The 18,290-nt window shown below is 36.1% G+C and overlaps 1 protein-coding gene across 1 annotated transcript in view; it reads right to left on the bottom strand.

Annotated features, from left to right (window-relative positions):
- Nucleotides 1–18,290, bottom strand: part of LAMA2 (laminin subunit alpha 2) — a 610,905-nt gene that overhangs the window by 444,115 nt on the left and 148,500 nt on the right. The window contains exons 2-3 of the mRNA XM_089921992.1: nt 7,620–7,790; nt 1,502–1,614 (exon numbers count right to left, since the gene is read on the bottom strand). Coding sequence (XP_089778118.1) covers nt 1,502–1,614; nt 7,620–7,790 — 284 coding nt within the window. The remainder of the gene's footprint in view (nt 1–1,501; nt 1,615–7,619; nt 7,791–18,290) is intronic.

The following is an 18,290-nucleotide window of genomic DNA, read 5'->3' as shown; positions in this document are numbered from 1 at the left end:
GAGGGATAAAGTCCATTTCGAGGCTAGGATTTTCAGGAAATTCATGCATAAGACTTCATTGAACTAAAGCATAATTGATCAGCGTAGTAGTTTGCCTGCCTTCCCCGACTGTGCTCTGAGATTTCCTGAGAAATACTGTTAACTCAAGGCTGACATTCAGCTGCCGGTATGGGTAGAAATAAATACATACCAGTTGGCAGTTTAGCTGCAGCACTGAGTCCCTGCTGCTACCCTGTTGCTCAAGTCCTGAGGAGTCCCAAATGGGTGGAAAGAGTATCTGCTGTGAGACCCACCAACTGGCCCTTTGCAATTCCTGAATATGTGCACCCTGGCCAAAATGGGCCTCAAACCTGAAGTGGGTAGTTCGTATCCTATTGATGACAAACAGCATCCATTAGGGAAATGCCTGGTGCCTATCTGGCCTCCTGAGAAGGTGACAAACGCCCACTGGCTAGTGCTTTCCTCCACTGTGATCACATGTGGAAACACAAGCTCTGCAGTTATGGTATCTGTCATTAACTATTTTAGCCATATCCTCTCCACTAACCCCAAGCCCCTTTGCTGCTCTGCCTCTACTGGTCAGGGAGGAATGCCTAAGTACCTTTCCTATGCTATCCCAGAGAGTGAGAGAGGAACAGGTTGAGTTAAAAAAGTCATCTAAGTTCAAAATTTCTAGTCTCAGCCTTCAGTCAATCAAATAAACTTCTGTATTTGGAATAACAGTAAAATATGGGAACATTTTTCCAGACTCCATCCTATTTGCAAGCCTAAATAATTCTTGATGAATACTTTCCACCTGAACTGAATACTGTAAACAGAAAGAAGAAAAAAATTAAGGTAGAAGGCACCTATACCTATGTACCACAAACTCTAACAACTTCCAACATCAATTTTATACAACTACAAGGCTTGTTACCTCATTACTGGCCCAACTTTAAGAATCAACCATCACATCTTGCTCAACTCCCAGTAATGAGAGGCAATGTACTCAAGAGTCCTGTTATCCAAGAAGCTTTTCATACACCCACCATGAGCAGAGTGGCAGCACTCTATTATTTTAAAAGTTTTAAAATGGCACTATTATATTTTCTTTATGTAAGATTTCGTTGATCAACATTTTTATCATTAACTCTCATTGGTCAAAACAGAGTCAGCTCCTAATTCAGTTCTAAACTTCTCACGCGAATTCATTTTATTGGGCTGGCCCAAAAGTGAGTTTGAGTTTGGGTTTTTCTGTAAGATGTTATGGAAAAAACCGAATGAACTTCTGGGCCAACCCAAATAGTTGTGCTTTAGAAATAAATGCCAAATATTTTTAAATAGCAATTTACTAAATGAATAAGCCCCTTTGTTCACTGTATCAAGAAAACAATGGAGGGTAATAAGAAAGAGTATCCTTTCACCCAAGAACTGCTAACTACACAAATAGCAAATCCAAGATCCAATTACAAAGTGGAAAATGATAAAAAATAAAATGAAAGGTAAAAAAAAGGCATAATACCTGCTGTAAATCCAGTGTAATTGTCACATAATGGTATTCGATTCCATTCTTAATACTGGGACTCTGCCACCAAGTGTTCTTTCCATCAATAGCATTTGTAATCGGGTGTCTCACTATTGAATCAGCAGCAGCATGTGAAAGAAGAAAAGATCATATGAAAAATTTATAGCTGTTTTTTTTAAAGTAAAAAGTAAAACTAAGTTAAAACCATCATCATGTGAAGGTCAAACATTAAAGTAACATAAAGAGAGAACAATTCATATCTTTAACAGAATTTGGTTACTGTCGACTTTTTCACAGCGCTCCGCAAGGTAGTGTGAAATGGTTAAAGACTATAACAGAAGAAGCTGTGCAGCACTCTGGCCATCAACGAAAACGGGCAACTCTAAAGATAACTACAGAAATTAAGTGTGAAGAAATGATACTGAAGTCTAATTGGTGTGTCAGTCATTCAAAGAAGCAAAAACTCTACTGTTTGAGGCAGCTCTAGTATAGTATGACATCAACTTTTTGAACAGAAACATAAAATCCTGAATTGTGGTTGAAAGGTACTTGAAGATTTGCCCTTCTGACACATACATTATTACAAGGACTTGGGCAATTCAATATGTATCTGGTTTTAATAGAAAATGCTGTCAAATCCATCCTATGGGGCTTTTCGCAGTCAGTCCTCAATCTGCCAACTTTCTATTTAAACCACTATTTAAAAATATAATGAAAGATACTCCAAATCTCCCATCCAGCGATGCCTGTCCCCATAATCACTAACTCAGTGGAGGGGTATGGACAATAAAAGCAAGCAAAGAGAGCTTGGCACATGAAACTCCATCCTACTAACTAAACATGGATCTCCCCTTGTCTTTACTCCAGATACATGAGAACAGGACGTATTGTGAAAAGTAAAAAGGAGATTGGCAATAAAAAACAGGAGGTGTGGACGATCGTTGCCACCTCCCCCCACAGTTCCTTCTTACAATCCTCAAAACTCACACATTCTTCATCTCCTCCCACTTAGTTCCATGCATCTCACAACAGCAACCATTACCTCTGGAGTGCCAAAGCTCTTGTTCCTTTTTGGATGCAGTCATTGGCTCCTATCTGCCATCTGTGCTTCTCATTTCCCAAGTAAAGAGGAACAGAACTTGTTCCTCCTCTGATCCGGCCCAGCTCAGGCACGGATGAGGACGGCAGGAGGGCAGTTTGCTGGGGATGTTCCTATTTCTATTCCTAGGGCTGCAGTAAGAGTTCTTAACTTCCTAACATCTCACTTGGACGTCAGCCTATTTGCCCACAGAAATGTAAATAAAGTGGAGGTTAGCTCCCCTGCTACTCTGATTAATTATGCTTTGGAGTGTCAGTCGTGAGAACTTTTATAACACTAATTCCTTGGGAAGATGTTTCAAATGAATGGCCTAAGAATACCCCTTTATTAGAACATAATCTTTTTTTGCAAACTGAAGGAATATTTCAAATAATAAACAAGCCATATCACTATGAGGAACAATCATGGACTACTTGCAATCTGTGGACGTAATGTAATCTAGCCAGGTGTTTTAATGATAATGGTGATGACAGAGCATAAGATTTGAACCATGAAGTGCTGGAGTAGGAGCAGCTGGACAGCCTATCTGCACCCACCATTCAGCACTTAACTGACCACGGGCAAGTCACTTAAACTCTGTGTCATTCTTGAAGTGAGGATAACATAACTCCACTCATAGCACAGGTACCCAGAATCTTAACTCTCAGAAAAAAGTTAAAAAAAAAATTAAATGTATGTGAAAGAGATCTGTGGACTTGATACAGGAGTTCTAGCTCTTTATTTCTCAAAGTAATAGCGTTCAGTAGTAGTGTTCAGCCTACTCTTGCTATCATTTAAAATATCACTTACTTCATAAAATGGAGGATATTTAAAAACAACAAAAGTTTTAAAACAACATAATATTAAAATGAAGGATAATTCTTTGAAAGGTATTCATTTTATCTTCATAAAAAATTTGGAATTTTGTTTTCATTTTCTCATTTTGCCATGGACCAGTAATTGGATGGGAATTCTCAACTCACAGGGTTACCAGAGGAACATTAAAACCATTAATATTCTAGCCATTATTATGCATATACATAGAATTAATTATACATCTGTTCAAAATATGCAGGATTCTGAATCTTTACTGGGGACAAATTACATTTAATACAATTTTTGAAGATAAAAACCAAGCAAAAAGAAGTCCTCAATGCAATAGGAGTCTGATAGTAAACTAAAATCATCTTCAAAAAATTTACAAAAACTGAATATTCATTAAATTTGCCTTTTTCAGATTGTGAACATTTTTATTACATATTAATTTTATTAACATAGTCTGCTATAACCTGTTTAACTGAAAATATAAAGGCTTATATCTTTGATTTACTTATGGTAACATGAGTATATAAGACAGGACAAAAATAATCTATTTTTATTGGTAAATTACTTAATTCAGCTGAACATCTGGATGGGCTTTGTTTTGTACCAAGTCTTATCACATTAGCAGTCCACTGAGATGAGGCACCTTATCTCATTAATGAAAAGTAAAATTGCTGGCTAAATTTAATAATTAGCACTAGTTAACTTGTTCTGCTGAAGCTAGGGAAAGTGTTAGGTCTTTATAACATCAACAAATACAAGAAGCATTAACTAAATATCAAATAAATGTCCTTGGTGGTATGAGTGGGTGCTGAAATTGGCACATTAGGAATCAGAACCATAAATGAAATATTACTGGCACTGCTTCTGAAGAAAAATAAATATCACAGCAAACATTCCTTAAACATCCTCCTGAATCTTCTTCACAGATTGTGGGTTTAAAATGTGATAGAAAAACACACACACAACCACATTTCCAAATCATACTTGTGGCTCATAAGGTAGTTGTGAGAGGAGCTATCTAATTGGAAATTTTGATATCTGTCACCTCAGGTCAAATTGATATGAGAATTAGTCATGAAAAGGAAGACTGGGAGATGAATCAACAATTAACCATAATCCCCATTATGAAACTTGAATCATAATTAGTTTGAAAATACTGATTAATTGTTGGCATACTTCCCTTATTTAAAAAGAGATAGAAACTTATAACATCCTCAACAGGGATAGTGACTCAAGTCAATCCAAAGGCTAACTGCATCTGAAAATTGGCGAGGGAATCACTGATGAAGTAAATCTTTCAAACTGCTATTTTAATTGGAAAGCACAATCTATTAACAGTCAGGAGGTGCAAATTTCCTTTTCTTTGTACAGTACTTAAGTACCAACCTTCCAGATTAATTCTAGCTGTTCAGTGAATCTGTGGAATTTTATCATCTGTTGCTTCAACTTTTACTAAAATATATCCATGTGGATTATTGCTAGATTTTTTATTCTTGTGGGGTATTATTTTTTCTAAATTTCTGGTTCCAAAACAGGGTTTTGAAATGTAATGAAGCTGTTAATCTGAAATTAAATTAATCAAAGTAAATGTAGGCTGTGATAAGTTTTAAAAACTTACCACAACTAAATAAAATGGGAAATACAAAACATGCCTCATATATGTCTTGCTTTACTAAAACAGTTTATTCACTTTTTTGTCCCAAAGTGAAAATATGAGGTGGGATTGCCTAAATACAGATGTCTCCCACTGAAAGACGCTGAATATTGAACTCTGAAAAAGGGAGTGACAGTCACTCGTAGACTTAATTTGGTGAATACATCTCACTGATTTTGCTACCAAGAGTGTCCACTCAATTATTTTCTACCTGAATCACTGCACCTTCCTTCCATCCTGTCTATTTATACATTTCCAGCTTTTTCTCCTTTCCCGGAATGCTTTTCCTTCTTATCTCGGGTAATTCAGGTTTTTAGAGCCCTTCTTGGAACTTTCTCTTGCTACTTCAGTTCCCACTGATGTTTTCATTCTTAGAAATTCTACATCATTGATAACATGTACCCTAAGGTATAGCCCTGAGTTTACTGCTTAGAATATCTGTTTAATTGTCTTCTATATCCAAGTTTATGCATATGTATATATAGATAACCATACATATATACACACGCACACAAACACGCATATATACAATTTTCGTACTTTCTCTCTCTAACTCTCCTTCTCTGCCCAGCCCGTCCTAAACACACATATACACACTCCCAACCACCCCCATCATTCCCTTCCAGCCATTCCATGCCTCCAGGCTTTCTCACATTCTCTGTGAAATCATCAAGGCCACCAATTCTTGCAACAATGTCAGTTTCTCCCTATCAGGCTTCATCTTCTCTAACGAACCTAAAGCTCATAGTCCATCAATTCATTTATTTTTTAATTCATTTTATTTTCATTTATTTACCTCAATTTTCTTGCTTTTGATGTTTCCCCAGGGCTCTGACCTAGGTCTTTTGCCCTAAACGTTTTGTACAAGAACAGCAAACAGATAGGATGTGTTCCAATATTCCCGACTCCTACACCCATAACAATCTACACCATAGAAAACAACCAGAGTCACTTAACAGGCAAGGAAGGTTTCTGATGCTTGCCATCTTTGGTTTCTCAACTTTTTGTTTAACATTCTGTGATATACAAGACCAGCAATTGTATTCATAAAAGTCCCAGTTCTCCAAACATACTAACGTTTTCAGTATCTCTAAATTGTATAATAGAGAAGGGACTATGCATTCTTCCCTTTAACCAGCTCCAAGAAAGAATGCACAGTGCCTCCCGACTTTCTTTTGGGATTAAAAAATATAAACTGTGAGAGAAAGCTTTCTTCGTTTTATGAGCATTATAACTTTTTTTTAAAAGAGAAGAAAAACTAAGTAAATTTTAAAATAGTATAATTGTGAAACTTTATTATAAAGCACCTCATTGACATTATTCACTTTATTAATCTCCCCAATATTTGATGATTTCCCAATGTATCAATATATCTATAAATCAACCCCCATCTCTAGAATTATCTCACACCATTCTCCCCTTCTCCATATAAATTCTTTACTCATTAAACCTAATTACTTACAGTTCTCTGAATAGATCATGCTATTTCATGCCTTCAAGATTTATGTATTTTTTTATATATATAATACTTTTCCCCTTTTCATCTTACTAACCCTTATTTTCTCAGTACATGGTCACTTTCTCCCAGGAATCTCTAGATGTTCCCTTAGCACTCAATTTAGTTTTGTTTCCCCTATTCCCCCCTCCAAGTCCTTTAAGTCAAGGACTATGTATGATTCAACACTCTGCTCCAGTAGAATGCATTTCTAGTAGCTGGTGTTCAAATGCTTGCTGAATAAACACATGAATGAGTCTGAGATATCAGTGTGGTTCCTAGAGGCCACCCAAGAGGGCTTTGTATGACACCTCTCCTTGAAACGCTCTTCTTGTGGTGTTTAAGAACCGTATAGTCTGATTCCAGCCCTGTACCAGACTCATCCCTACCCTCCGCCCTCTGACACCTTCAGTTGCAGCCGTTCCTAACTACCTGTTAGTTCCCTGAGCAAGTACTGTTTTCTGCCTTACTCTGAAACCTCTTCCTGGCATTCCTTCTCTTCCCTCTGTCTTCCCTTTGCCTGCTCAGCTCATATTTGTCCTTGGGTCTCAGTTTAGATGTCACTCCTGGCAAGCCTTCAGCTACACCAGGACTAAATTTGTAACCCTCCCCTTTCTCCCTAAAGCCCCTATGCTCATTCTTTCCTTGGTACCTACCACATTACACAGCAATAATCTGCTTTCTGCCACTTCTTCAACTGAGCCAGAGTCCACATCTTATTCCTGTTGGATCCCCAGCAAAGTACCTGGCATATAAGTGACCACTGAATGACTAAAACATGAATTAATAACCACATCTTCAGATAACCTTCTGCAAGTGATAAACTTAAGGACTGCCACAAGTCTTCAGCTAGAAAACTCTCCTCAAGCACCACACCCACTACACATAAGGAATTCCAATAACGTTTGTTAAGTGACAGAGAGGGGCTGTAAGGTTCACAGTAGAAGTAAAGTTCTAGAAATTTGGGGGACCACAAACCCTTTGACTTCAATGCACTTTGACCTCAACATCCTCAATTACAGCTCCTACCCAGTGCCACACAAATTCAACCTAAAATACGTACGGTGTGGGTTGCTGCTGTTTTGATGGCAGATCCGACACTGAGGGTTCCTCACGGGCTGCCCAGGGACGTGCTCTACCAATTTGCAATACATTTCAGGTCCTTTTTCTCCACATGTTGCATTTGTGGTGATGAGAGCACTGGAAGCAAGATTCAGGACAGCAGGGAATAAACCTAAAAAAGATGAACAAATGAAGGTGTGTGGGATGATTTTGCTGCATTTTAAAATGAAATTAAGATAGGATGTTTTCCAGAGCATTAAATTAAATGAAAATGGAATAATCAGTTATAATTAAATATCTGACTTAAGTAAGTACACTACGTAAGTAGCATGTGTTATCAAGCGAAAATTTTTTTTTCTATCTGGGTCTTAAATATGAATTCTAAAACTATCTTCTTAATTTTTAACCTCTAATACATAATTAGAAAATCCTGTCTCTAAAACATACTTTTAAAAAAGCCTTCTGTTATCTTCATGTTATTGACACAAGTCTTACTGAAACCTCCATTCTGCATTTCAGCCATTTTGTGAAATTTGTCAGGTTACAAATTTTAAAATAATTCAATCATCCCCAGAACATTACCTCTCTACCTTTAGACACTGTATTCTCTAGGTTGGTAAATGATTTATTATTAAATAAATAAGGTTTCTCTTCTGTCATTCATCATTATTCTGCATTTAGCTATACAATTATTATTTCATAAAATACATGTTGAGGCAACCCAATCCAAAAATGGGCAGAAGACCTAAATAGACATTTCTCCAAAGAAGATGTACAGATTGCCAACAAACACATGAAAGGATGCTCAACATCATTAATCATTAGAGAAATGCAAATCAAAACTACAATGAGATATCATCTCACACCGGTCAGAATGGCCATCATCAAAAAATCTAGAAACAATAAATGCTGGAGAGGGTGTGGAGAAAAGGGAACACTCTTGCACTGTTGGTGGGAATGTAAATTGATACAGCCACTATGGAGAACAGTATGGAGGTTCCTTAAAAATAGAACTACCATATGACCCAGCAATCCCACTACTGGGCATGTACCCTGAGAAAACCATAATTCAAAAAGAGTCATGTACCACAATGTTCATTGCAGCTCTATTTACAATAGCCAGGACATGGAAGCAACCTAAGTGTCCATCGACAGATGAATGGATAAAGAAGATGTGGCACATATATACAATGGAATATTACTCAGCTATAAAAAGAAACGAAATTGAGTTATTTGTAGTGAGGTGGATGGACCTAGAGTCTGTCATACAGAGTGAAGTAAGTCAGAAAGAGAAAAACAAATACTGCATGCTAACACATATATATGGAATCTAAGAAAAAAAAAGGGTCACTAAGAACCTAGGGGCAGGATGGGAATAAAGACGCAGACCTACTAGAGAATGGACTTGAGGATATGGGGAGGGGGAAGGGTAAGCTGGGACAAAGTGAGAGAGTGGCATGAACACATATACACTACCAAATGTAAAACAGATGGCTAGTGGGAAGCAGCCGCATAGCACAGGGAGATCAGTTGGGTGCTTTGTGACCACCTAGAGGGGTGGGAGAGGGCGGGCAGGAGGGAGGGAGACACAAGAGGGAAGAGATATGGGGATATATGTATATGTATAACTGATTCATCTTGTTACAAAGCAGAAACTAACACACCATTGTAAAGCAATTATACTCCAATAAAGATGATAAAAAAAAAAAAAAACATGTTGAGCACATACTATGCCAGACACCATAAAAGGTTTGGGGGTTTGGGAATGAAAATACTATTAAGATGGGCTTATTGTGGGAAGTGATCCTGATCTGAATCTTGGAGGAGAAATAGAAATGTTTTTGATATAGAAAATGAAGAAGAAAAAAACAAACATACCAGGCAGAGGGAATATTATATGAGTATGGACTTTATTCTGAAAGCTTATATGGATGCTGAGTGACTGACAAGAGGACTGAATTTGTAACTGTTCTAACCTGTTAGATTATGTGATCATATATAGATGCAGATATGGATGTAGATATAGATATAGTATAGCTACCTACAGATTATACACAGAGTATACACAATGGTTCACATGTATATCAACCCAAACCATTACCTGTTTGTCATTGTCAGTAATTTTAGTGGGATTTTCTTCTAGGTCTTTAAAATTATAATTTATAGTATTAAAAAAGTAGGTAGTAGGAAGGAGGAAATATGCTGAGAATCCTGTTCTTAAGAGGTCAAAACACCTTGCTGGCCAGCAGGATGAAGTTAGATAGTTAAGCCCCTTCTAGCTTCTTCAAACAAAAGCCACTTTACTTACACAAAAGCCTTCTCGGGCAGGAGCCAATATCTCTAAAACTGCCCCAGGACATTGTCAGTTTTACTCTGTGATCTTTGTCTCCCTCACCTCTGCCTAGTCTTGACCTTGACCCTGACTTTGGGTTCTGTTTTGTAGGTATGGGTGAGACTCCCCATGCCCTGCTTTGGTACAGCCCTGTGAGACCTAATTGGAGCTGGGTAGGCCTGGACTTTCTCAGATCTGAGGAATCATGGGAGGGAGCCGAGATGGGAAGATGGCTGGTGAAAATTATTTTCCTCTATGTCGTATGTTCCAAAATATAGAATTGGATTACATCCCAAATTACTCACAGCATTAAATGAATAAAATGTGAGCAAAATGACATGGTTATAAAAGAATTATGGGTATAGAAGTAACATTAAGAAGCTATTTCATATTCATTAATATGATTTAATCACCAGTAACCCCATTATGTAGATTTTATTAGTCCCATTTTACAAGTGAAGAAAATGCAGCTCAGAGAAGACAAACAATATGCACAAAGTTATGAATTACCAAGATCAATAACTAAGATCTGAACTCAGCTCTTTAACTCAGAAGGCTAATTCTCATCAGGGCATGAAGAAAAACCTGGTCCTTGGCAGAGCTTATCAATTTACATACTTAATAAAAGAAATAACTTACCCAGTCACCACCCCTTTGTTGTTTCATAGAGTTTTCCAGTCATAAACTAAAGATGTTAATATAATTTACATTTATTTTCTTCCAGTTCTTTCCATTGATTTGTTTCTGTTACATTTATTGATCATGTGCTCAAAATTAACCTTTTCATAATTTAATTGCCTTGCTTTGTGATCAGGGAACAGGTGCCTTTTGAAATTTTATTAGCAATTTTGTTGTAAAGTGTATTGGTCAGGGAAGTTCCCCAAGTAGTTTCTAATGACCAATTTGAAGAGTCATTCAATATCTGAGCTACTACTGAATTTTCAGCAGGTTGTATTATAGATTGCAGCCAATTTTCATTATAAGTTAAATCTATTAGACTGTACCTATTTATTTCCATTCAAAAGCAGCAGAGCAATATTTATTGCTATATTCAATATGGGTTACTTGGTTAAGATTATATAAACATTGCAAGTGTAAATGAACTACAAATAGATGGTGAACCTTTATAGAGTACTGACTTACAACCTCTTAATTAAATTCTTAATTTGAGGTCATGTAATGTTAATGACATAAAAGCCAGTCATCGTTACCAATACAATTATGTCTGACATTTTTTTTTCTGAATAGTATCTAGACTAAGTAAATTTAGTTGGATTTGTGGCTTAAAGAACAAAGTCTAAACAAAAAACAAATAATATTTATTCTCCGTATACTATATATTTTATTGGAGATTAGAATATGTATACTATATAGAGAATAATATAATAAATTCTTTTCTATAATATATACATTTAGTAAATAGTCTAGAAAAATTTACATCATGGGAAAAATAGAAATTTTGCTACAATATGGCAAACATTTAAAAATTCACCAAATTGTCACTGTTTTTATTTGAATGTTTTTAGACTATATTTGCTTACTCAAATACTGTGCTCTATTCATACAATTTTGCATGATTTTGATGATCTGCCTTAAAACTCCACATTTTGGTTTTGAATGGCAGAAGCATCTATAAAACCTGCACATGGAGGTTCTACTTTCAGTAATTGTGAAGTAGCTCCTAGTAAATTAAATCACTCACAGATAACAGCTATGAATTCTAAATAAAATATATTTTTAAAAATCTCAAATACTTGAAGACATTGAAGAACAACTCAAAACAGTTAAACCAGGAGGATGTGTATTCTTAGAAGGAAGATAATGGATGTGTCTCAGACTGCCCATGCAAGGTGGCTAAAACTCAAGTAGAAACCCACAATTTCACTGTCTTTTTTTTTTTTTTTTTTTTTACTTTACTGTCTTGAAGAATCAGAAAACAGAACCAAGAACGATCACAGCTGCTGTAAAGTGAGGAAGAAATACTGGAAAAAAGAAAGCCACAGACAGGGAACCTCAAAATATGTGTATAAATTCTTCCCGAATCTCTCATCAATAACAGATATGCATATGCCCTAGGCAGACTCCAAGTACCCCCGATTGGACTAAAAGAACAAAACAGTGATCATAGTTGCTGCATTCCATAGGAAAGACAAGAGTGTTTCAGTCCAGATAAGTTAACCAGTATAACACAAAACTATAAGATCGATAACTATTCTTCAGAACATATCAGAATCCTAAGTTTTCTACCATGGATTGTTCACAACATGCAGAATGCAATTTTACAAAAAAATATTAGATAGACTTACAAGGAAACAATAAAATGCCACCAGTACTTAGAAGAAAAGCAGTGAATGGAGACAAACACTGATATCAACCAGATGTTGGAATTAGTACACAAATAATTTTAAGCAGCTTTCATAACTATGATGAAAGACACACACACAAAAATGCTTATATTAAAAAATAGAGAATAGAAACTACAAAAAATATGAAATATACATTCTGGAACTGAAAAATGCAATATCTAGAATAAAAAATATTACATGAGATCAGTAAAAAAACTGGAGGACTTCCCTGGTGGCGCACTGGTTAAGAATCCACCTGCCAATCCAAGGGACACGGGTTCGTCCCCTGGTCCGGGAAGATTCCACATGCTGTGGAGGAGCTAAGTCCGTGCGCCACAACTACTGAGCCTGCGCTCTAGAGCCTGCGAGCCACAACTACTGAGCCCGCAAGCCACAACTACTGAGCCTGCATGCCACAACTACTGAAGCCCACGTGCCTAGAGCCCGTGCTCTGCAACAAGAAAAGCCAGCACAATGAGAAGCCCACGCACCACAACGAAGAGTAGCCCCCCACTCGCCGTAACTAGAGAAATCCTGCACGCAGCAACGAAGACCCAATGCAGCCAAAAAGAAAAAAAAAAGAAAAAAAAGAAATAATATATATAAGTATATATCTGTGTGTATAACCATACATACACATATATGCACATACACATATATGTACATATATGTATATATAATTCATGTCATTCTTTGGTTTTTATAAATTATCAATACCAGTAACAATAGAATTTTAATTTGACATTTGTCAAATCAAATGTGGAAAAACTGGTTAGATACTACAAAGGGAAACTGTTTTCAATCCTGTTCAGAATCAGAAGAATGGAGAGAAAGAAAACCCGGAATTAGCAAAACAGCTGAATGTCTTTCCAAGACACCTGCTGGCCAGCAAACAGCAGGTGAATTTATTTTCCTGTACAGCTTTCCAGCTCTTCCAGCTTTTATTTTATAAAAATGAAGAACTTTGACACAGCATCATATTTAATACATGTTTTTCTTTTGAATAACTACAAGTGAGTCACAGAGAAATGCATTTTACATATCAGTAAGTGATTTACTGTGTGGCACAATTCAGACTCGTTCCTTAGGATTTAGGCAATGTTCCTCTAGGTGAAGAGCCAGAGGGTTGTTATCCAGTAGGAAAAACAAGACTATTTCGAATTTGAGCTTTACAAATGAGGAAAATAACTCCCAGAACCTAAATGGCACAGCTGATTTTCAAATACAATTACTGTAATCCCAAATAAATTAGAATTAATTTTATCATTAAAGATCCACCCTGCCTCACTCCTCTTCCTGCTCTAAATGAAAATCCTTCTCACCTCCTACATCATTCCTGAGTTCTGTGTCATCTAGTTCTCCTTTTCCCTTCTATATGCACACCCACAGGCCAACTTCCATCGTAGTTTTACAAGTCCTATAATTTATTACCAAATTTTCCTTTTTAAGAAAGCACTCCTTCAACCTGCTTATTGTAATTGAAGCTTTGATTTCCTCTGACAATGACACTTCATAGACTTCCCCAGTGGATCCCTAGAAGCACTGGGAAAGGAAAAATAGCCTCCTTCTGGCTTCTAAATGCTACTTACAAATCAGTTCCTCTCGTTGGCACTCATAACTTCTTAAAAATTCCAAGTCACCCAACCTTTCTAAGTGCTCACCTCCGTTGACTGACTTCATGAAGACCATCTACAAAAATATTGGTAACTGATCCACAGTAATCTTCATCCCCCAAATCTGTCATTCTTACTAAATAGGTGAACATAAACCAGCATTAATAAAATGTTACTCTACAGAAACCAGAAAATGTTAAAAAAAAAAAAGGTACTTTAAGGACAAATATGTCTTACTTCTAATCTTAATTCTAAGATCTCTGCTTCCAATTAATTGTTTTGTCTGCAGCTTAATGTTATCTATCTATCCATCTATCTATCTATCCTTTCAGGTAAACGTATCCTATCTGATCTTACATCTAATGCAACAGCACCCATACTAGTCTTCCTTCATGACTCCACTTCCATTCATCTTCCAAACTGCTGGAGAAATTACCTTCCTAAAAATTAAGTCTGATCATATCACTTTGTTGTTTAAAACCTCTGTGAGTTGTCTGTTGCCTATAACATAGCAGCCAAGTTTCTTGGTAATCTGAACATTTATAATCAGGCCCCTATCTACCTCTCTAAACTCATCTGTTTCCATCCTCTTTCATGCCTTCCTACACATCCAGAGTACTAACATCTTACTGTTTACAAATATATCAGGTGCTTTGAAAATTCTTTGTCATGACATTATCTTGTCCATAGAACATTTTCCTTTTTTTGCTTACATGGTCATCTACTCATCTTTCATGACCCAGCTCAAATATCCACATCTCTGTAAAAATGTTTCCTTGACTTTGCAACACAGAATTGGTTATTACCTTCTTGGTGTCTACATAGTACTTAGTTTATATTTTATTATAACCCTTATCACACTGAAACTTTAATATCTTTTACAGTGGATCTCCAGTCTATAACATTATTGAGTATGGGGATGATACTAGCTAGCCTATAATAGCACTCAAATTTAAATTTATTGAATGAGAATAAATTCATGCACTTTGTTATACAGCAGAAACTAACACACCATTGCAAAGCAATTATACTCCAATAAAGATGTTAAAAAAATTTTTTTAATTATGTTTCATGATGAAAGCTTCCTTCTAGCTTATTTTATTTGTTTGTTTCCATCGTGCTCTTTATCTTAATTATATTTAACTGTGTGACGTTTGGTGAACCACCATTTTAAAATGACAGTGATATAACTCATATCTTAAAAGAAAATCTTCCTAATGTAGTTTGGCAAAAAGAATTCCTAAATATATTTTCTTGTTTTCATCAGTTAAAATATTAAACTAAATGAATATTGTCGAGTAGCTGTCTTCACTACCTGTGCCTAGCATACTATAATACTTTTTCATTAACATTCAGAGATATTGATAGACATGTTAAATATCAGTATATGTATTTTAATTTCTCAAATAATGTTTCTTGTTAACATCTACAGTCCAACTCACAAAAACCATCGTTAACATAATTGATAACAGACAGTACTTGGAGACTTGCTATGGGAAAGTCATCCAGTCAATGAATTCTCTCCAATATATTCAATTTTTAAATAACTTTTAAAAATCATCACATATTTTTTACAGTAATACAATACACATTTCTCCCCCCGCCTCCTTCTGTCATCCTAGTCTTGATACACAATATTTCTCTTGCTCGCTTATGCCAAGCATCTCTCCCCTCTCAAACGAATAAGAGGAAACTGTCTGTTTGAATGTCTCTGACTTTCTATTTCAGTCTCTAGGTCTGTGGAGCATTTTTAAAAATTCTCATGCAGGCAAACAGAGCTGTTTGCAAGTAATTCAGCAATTGAAAGACAAAAGAGAACATGCCAATTTAAAATGTTCTATGACGTGTCAAGGAAGAAAAGGAGATACTTGTCTGAAATCCTGAGCTATGTGGGTGTGTAGGAACACACTGGTATAAAACAAAAATGGGACAAAACAACATGTTGCCGAAGAGAATGATTTCCAGCTGTGCACTGCAGGAAGTAAGTTAATGCTCCTAATCCATGATGCAGGTGAAGAGTTTTACAGAACTAGAAAATCAGTCCAATGTGAACTACTAGCCATCCAGACACAACCATGTTTGTAAGCTGGAAAAAAATAATGCTGAATCCAGTTGTTCAGAAGAAAAACAAAAGGAGGGCATGTATTCTCATCCTAACAGGCCTTTCCAATATGTCTTGTACTGTTGCTCAGTTCTCCTCTTTTCAGCTTCCAAAATAAAAGGATATTTTTGGAGGCTTAAGGGTTGGTTTGGTCTCCTTTCTTCTTTTCTAATCAGAAAAAGTAGTACAATTTCTACTTAGTACATGTTAAAAATTGTTTAGCTTGTTTATTCTAAACAAAGATGAACATTTAAGTATTTTTATTATTATCAGACACAAAATAAACCAGATGCAAACACACATATTCCAAAGGGTCTTAAGCAAGTTTTCCTTATGGAATATCAACTCTATGTAGAGATATTCTGACTAAAATAAGGATTACAAGGGCCATAATAAACTCAAATGCCATCTTAGCCACTTGACCCAACCAAGTGCTATAGGATTTTATTAAATTTCTGACAAAGTATATTATTAATCTTATTAAGACAGGATTACATCATGGATTTTCAATAACCTAAAATGATATATATAAGAAAATAACTGTCATTATGATATGGATTTCTGGTAAGAACACTAACAGATACACCAGAAAGGACATGACAATACATCCCTATGACAGTGACTCAAAATAAGGCATTTGTACTCAAAGTTCCTCAAACTCCTCAAAATATATATATTTTAAACCAACTCTCTAACTACCGTATGCTCATTAAATGGAACTTGACCACACTATATCTGATCAATAAAGACTTCTTGAGATGGATAAATAAATAAAATTCAGCAAAATATCATCTCTAGGGCTAGATTGAATAGATTCTTTTTCAAACTTCAAATTTATATCCCCAAAATACAGATCCCCACTACTCCTACTTCCATTATTTGTTGAGGACCTGGTGGACATTGCCCTGGTCACAAAATTTCCATTCCTTTCAATTTGCGTGGAAATCTCACCCACTATCCATTTAAAATTAGTATCTACAAACTGCTTTGTTTTTATTTTAATTTTTTTAATGTTCCACTTGTAGAACAATCGTGAATCATCCTAGAAGTTTTCAAAATCATATGATAAAAAATAATTATTATAGCTGGGGCACTTACTTAGAATATTCTAACATAAGGGTACCCAAAATATTCATTGAGGGGGTGGCAGTTAGGGAGAAATAGACTGTTTCCCAGCTTCCTCCAATCTTACTTCATCCATATCAGCAGAGCATATGTTCAGTATCTGCTCTCTTCTCTCCTGCCTGGCTTCCAAAACCAAGCCTATAAACTAGATGTCTCTTTGGCAGGTCTGTCTGCAAACTCAAAATGAGAAGTAAAAAAGGCAAAGGAGAGGAAATGTGAAACAATTTTAAGTCACTGAAAACGAAATTTAGAGCCTTAAATTGGCAATTACCCCACAACAGAGGTGTTTGTAATATAGAAAACAAAATAAAAACTTTGTGTCTGTGTCTGCTGTTGACAATCCAAAGTACAAAAATATAAGAAAGCTCTAAATTAATTGCTCTGCAAAGAGCATGAGCTTATATTTACGGCCCTCAAACAAAACTATCAGAAGGGACTCAAGTAAGCTTTGGTGCATATAATGGCAGCAGGAAAGACGCTGTTCCCCATGGGTCCTGCTCTTTAAGGACTGCTAGACAATTTCTTATTTCTAATGATGAAACAGATATTTTTTAAAACAAAACCAAAAATGCTATTCTACATTGTGCTTCCTCTGGCTTAAAAGATCTAGACAAAAGGAAAAAGAAAAGTCACATTAATTTACTATGATCTTTTTCATTTGTTTTTATCAGTAAGTATTAGACTTCCTCAGGGCTTGATCCTAGATCCTTTTCTTATTTCATTCGCATCCCCAAATAATCTCCAAATAATCCCCAAATAATCTCCAAATAATCCGCAATAATCTCATCTACTTCTAAACCATTTACATACCATCTGCATAGTCAATGTGGAGTTATATCTCCAGGCCAGATATTTTTTCTGAAGCTCCTGGTTTAATTATCCAAATACCATACTACCTCCACTTAGATGTCTCACCAGCATCTCAAACTTAATCTACACAAAGCAGAGCTTGTGATTTCCAGTGCTCAGGCACCACCACCGTCCCCACACAACCGCCCTGAATTAGCTACTCCTGAGTTATTTCTAGCTCAACACATTTTATTTTACCCACCCAGTGTCTCATACAGAAAGCTAGGAGTCATTGTTGATGCATTCCATCACCAAAAACTATTCTAAGTCCAAAATTAATTTCAGATCCATACGCTTCTCCCCAGTG

This window comes from Delphinapterus leucas, chromosome 12 (genome assembly GCF_059928025.1).
Source record: "Delphinapterus leucas isolate spDelLeu-1000000601 "Yukka" chromosome 12, BTC_Dleu_Yukka2, whole genome shotgun sequence".
In the NCBI taxonomy this organism is placed as follows: domain Eukaryota; kingdom Metazoa; phylum Chordata; class Mammalia; order Artiodactyla; family Monodontidae; genus Delphinapterus; species Delphinapterus leucas.
Note: the sequence above shows the minus strand (reverse complement) of the source record. Positions and strands in the feature narration are given on the sequence as shown.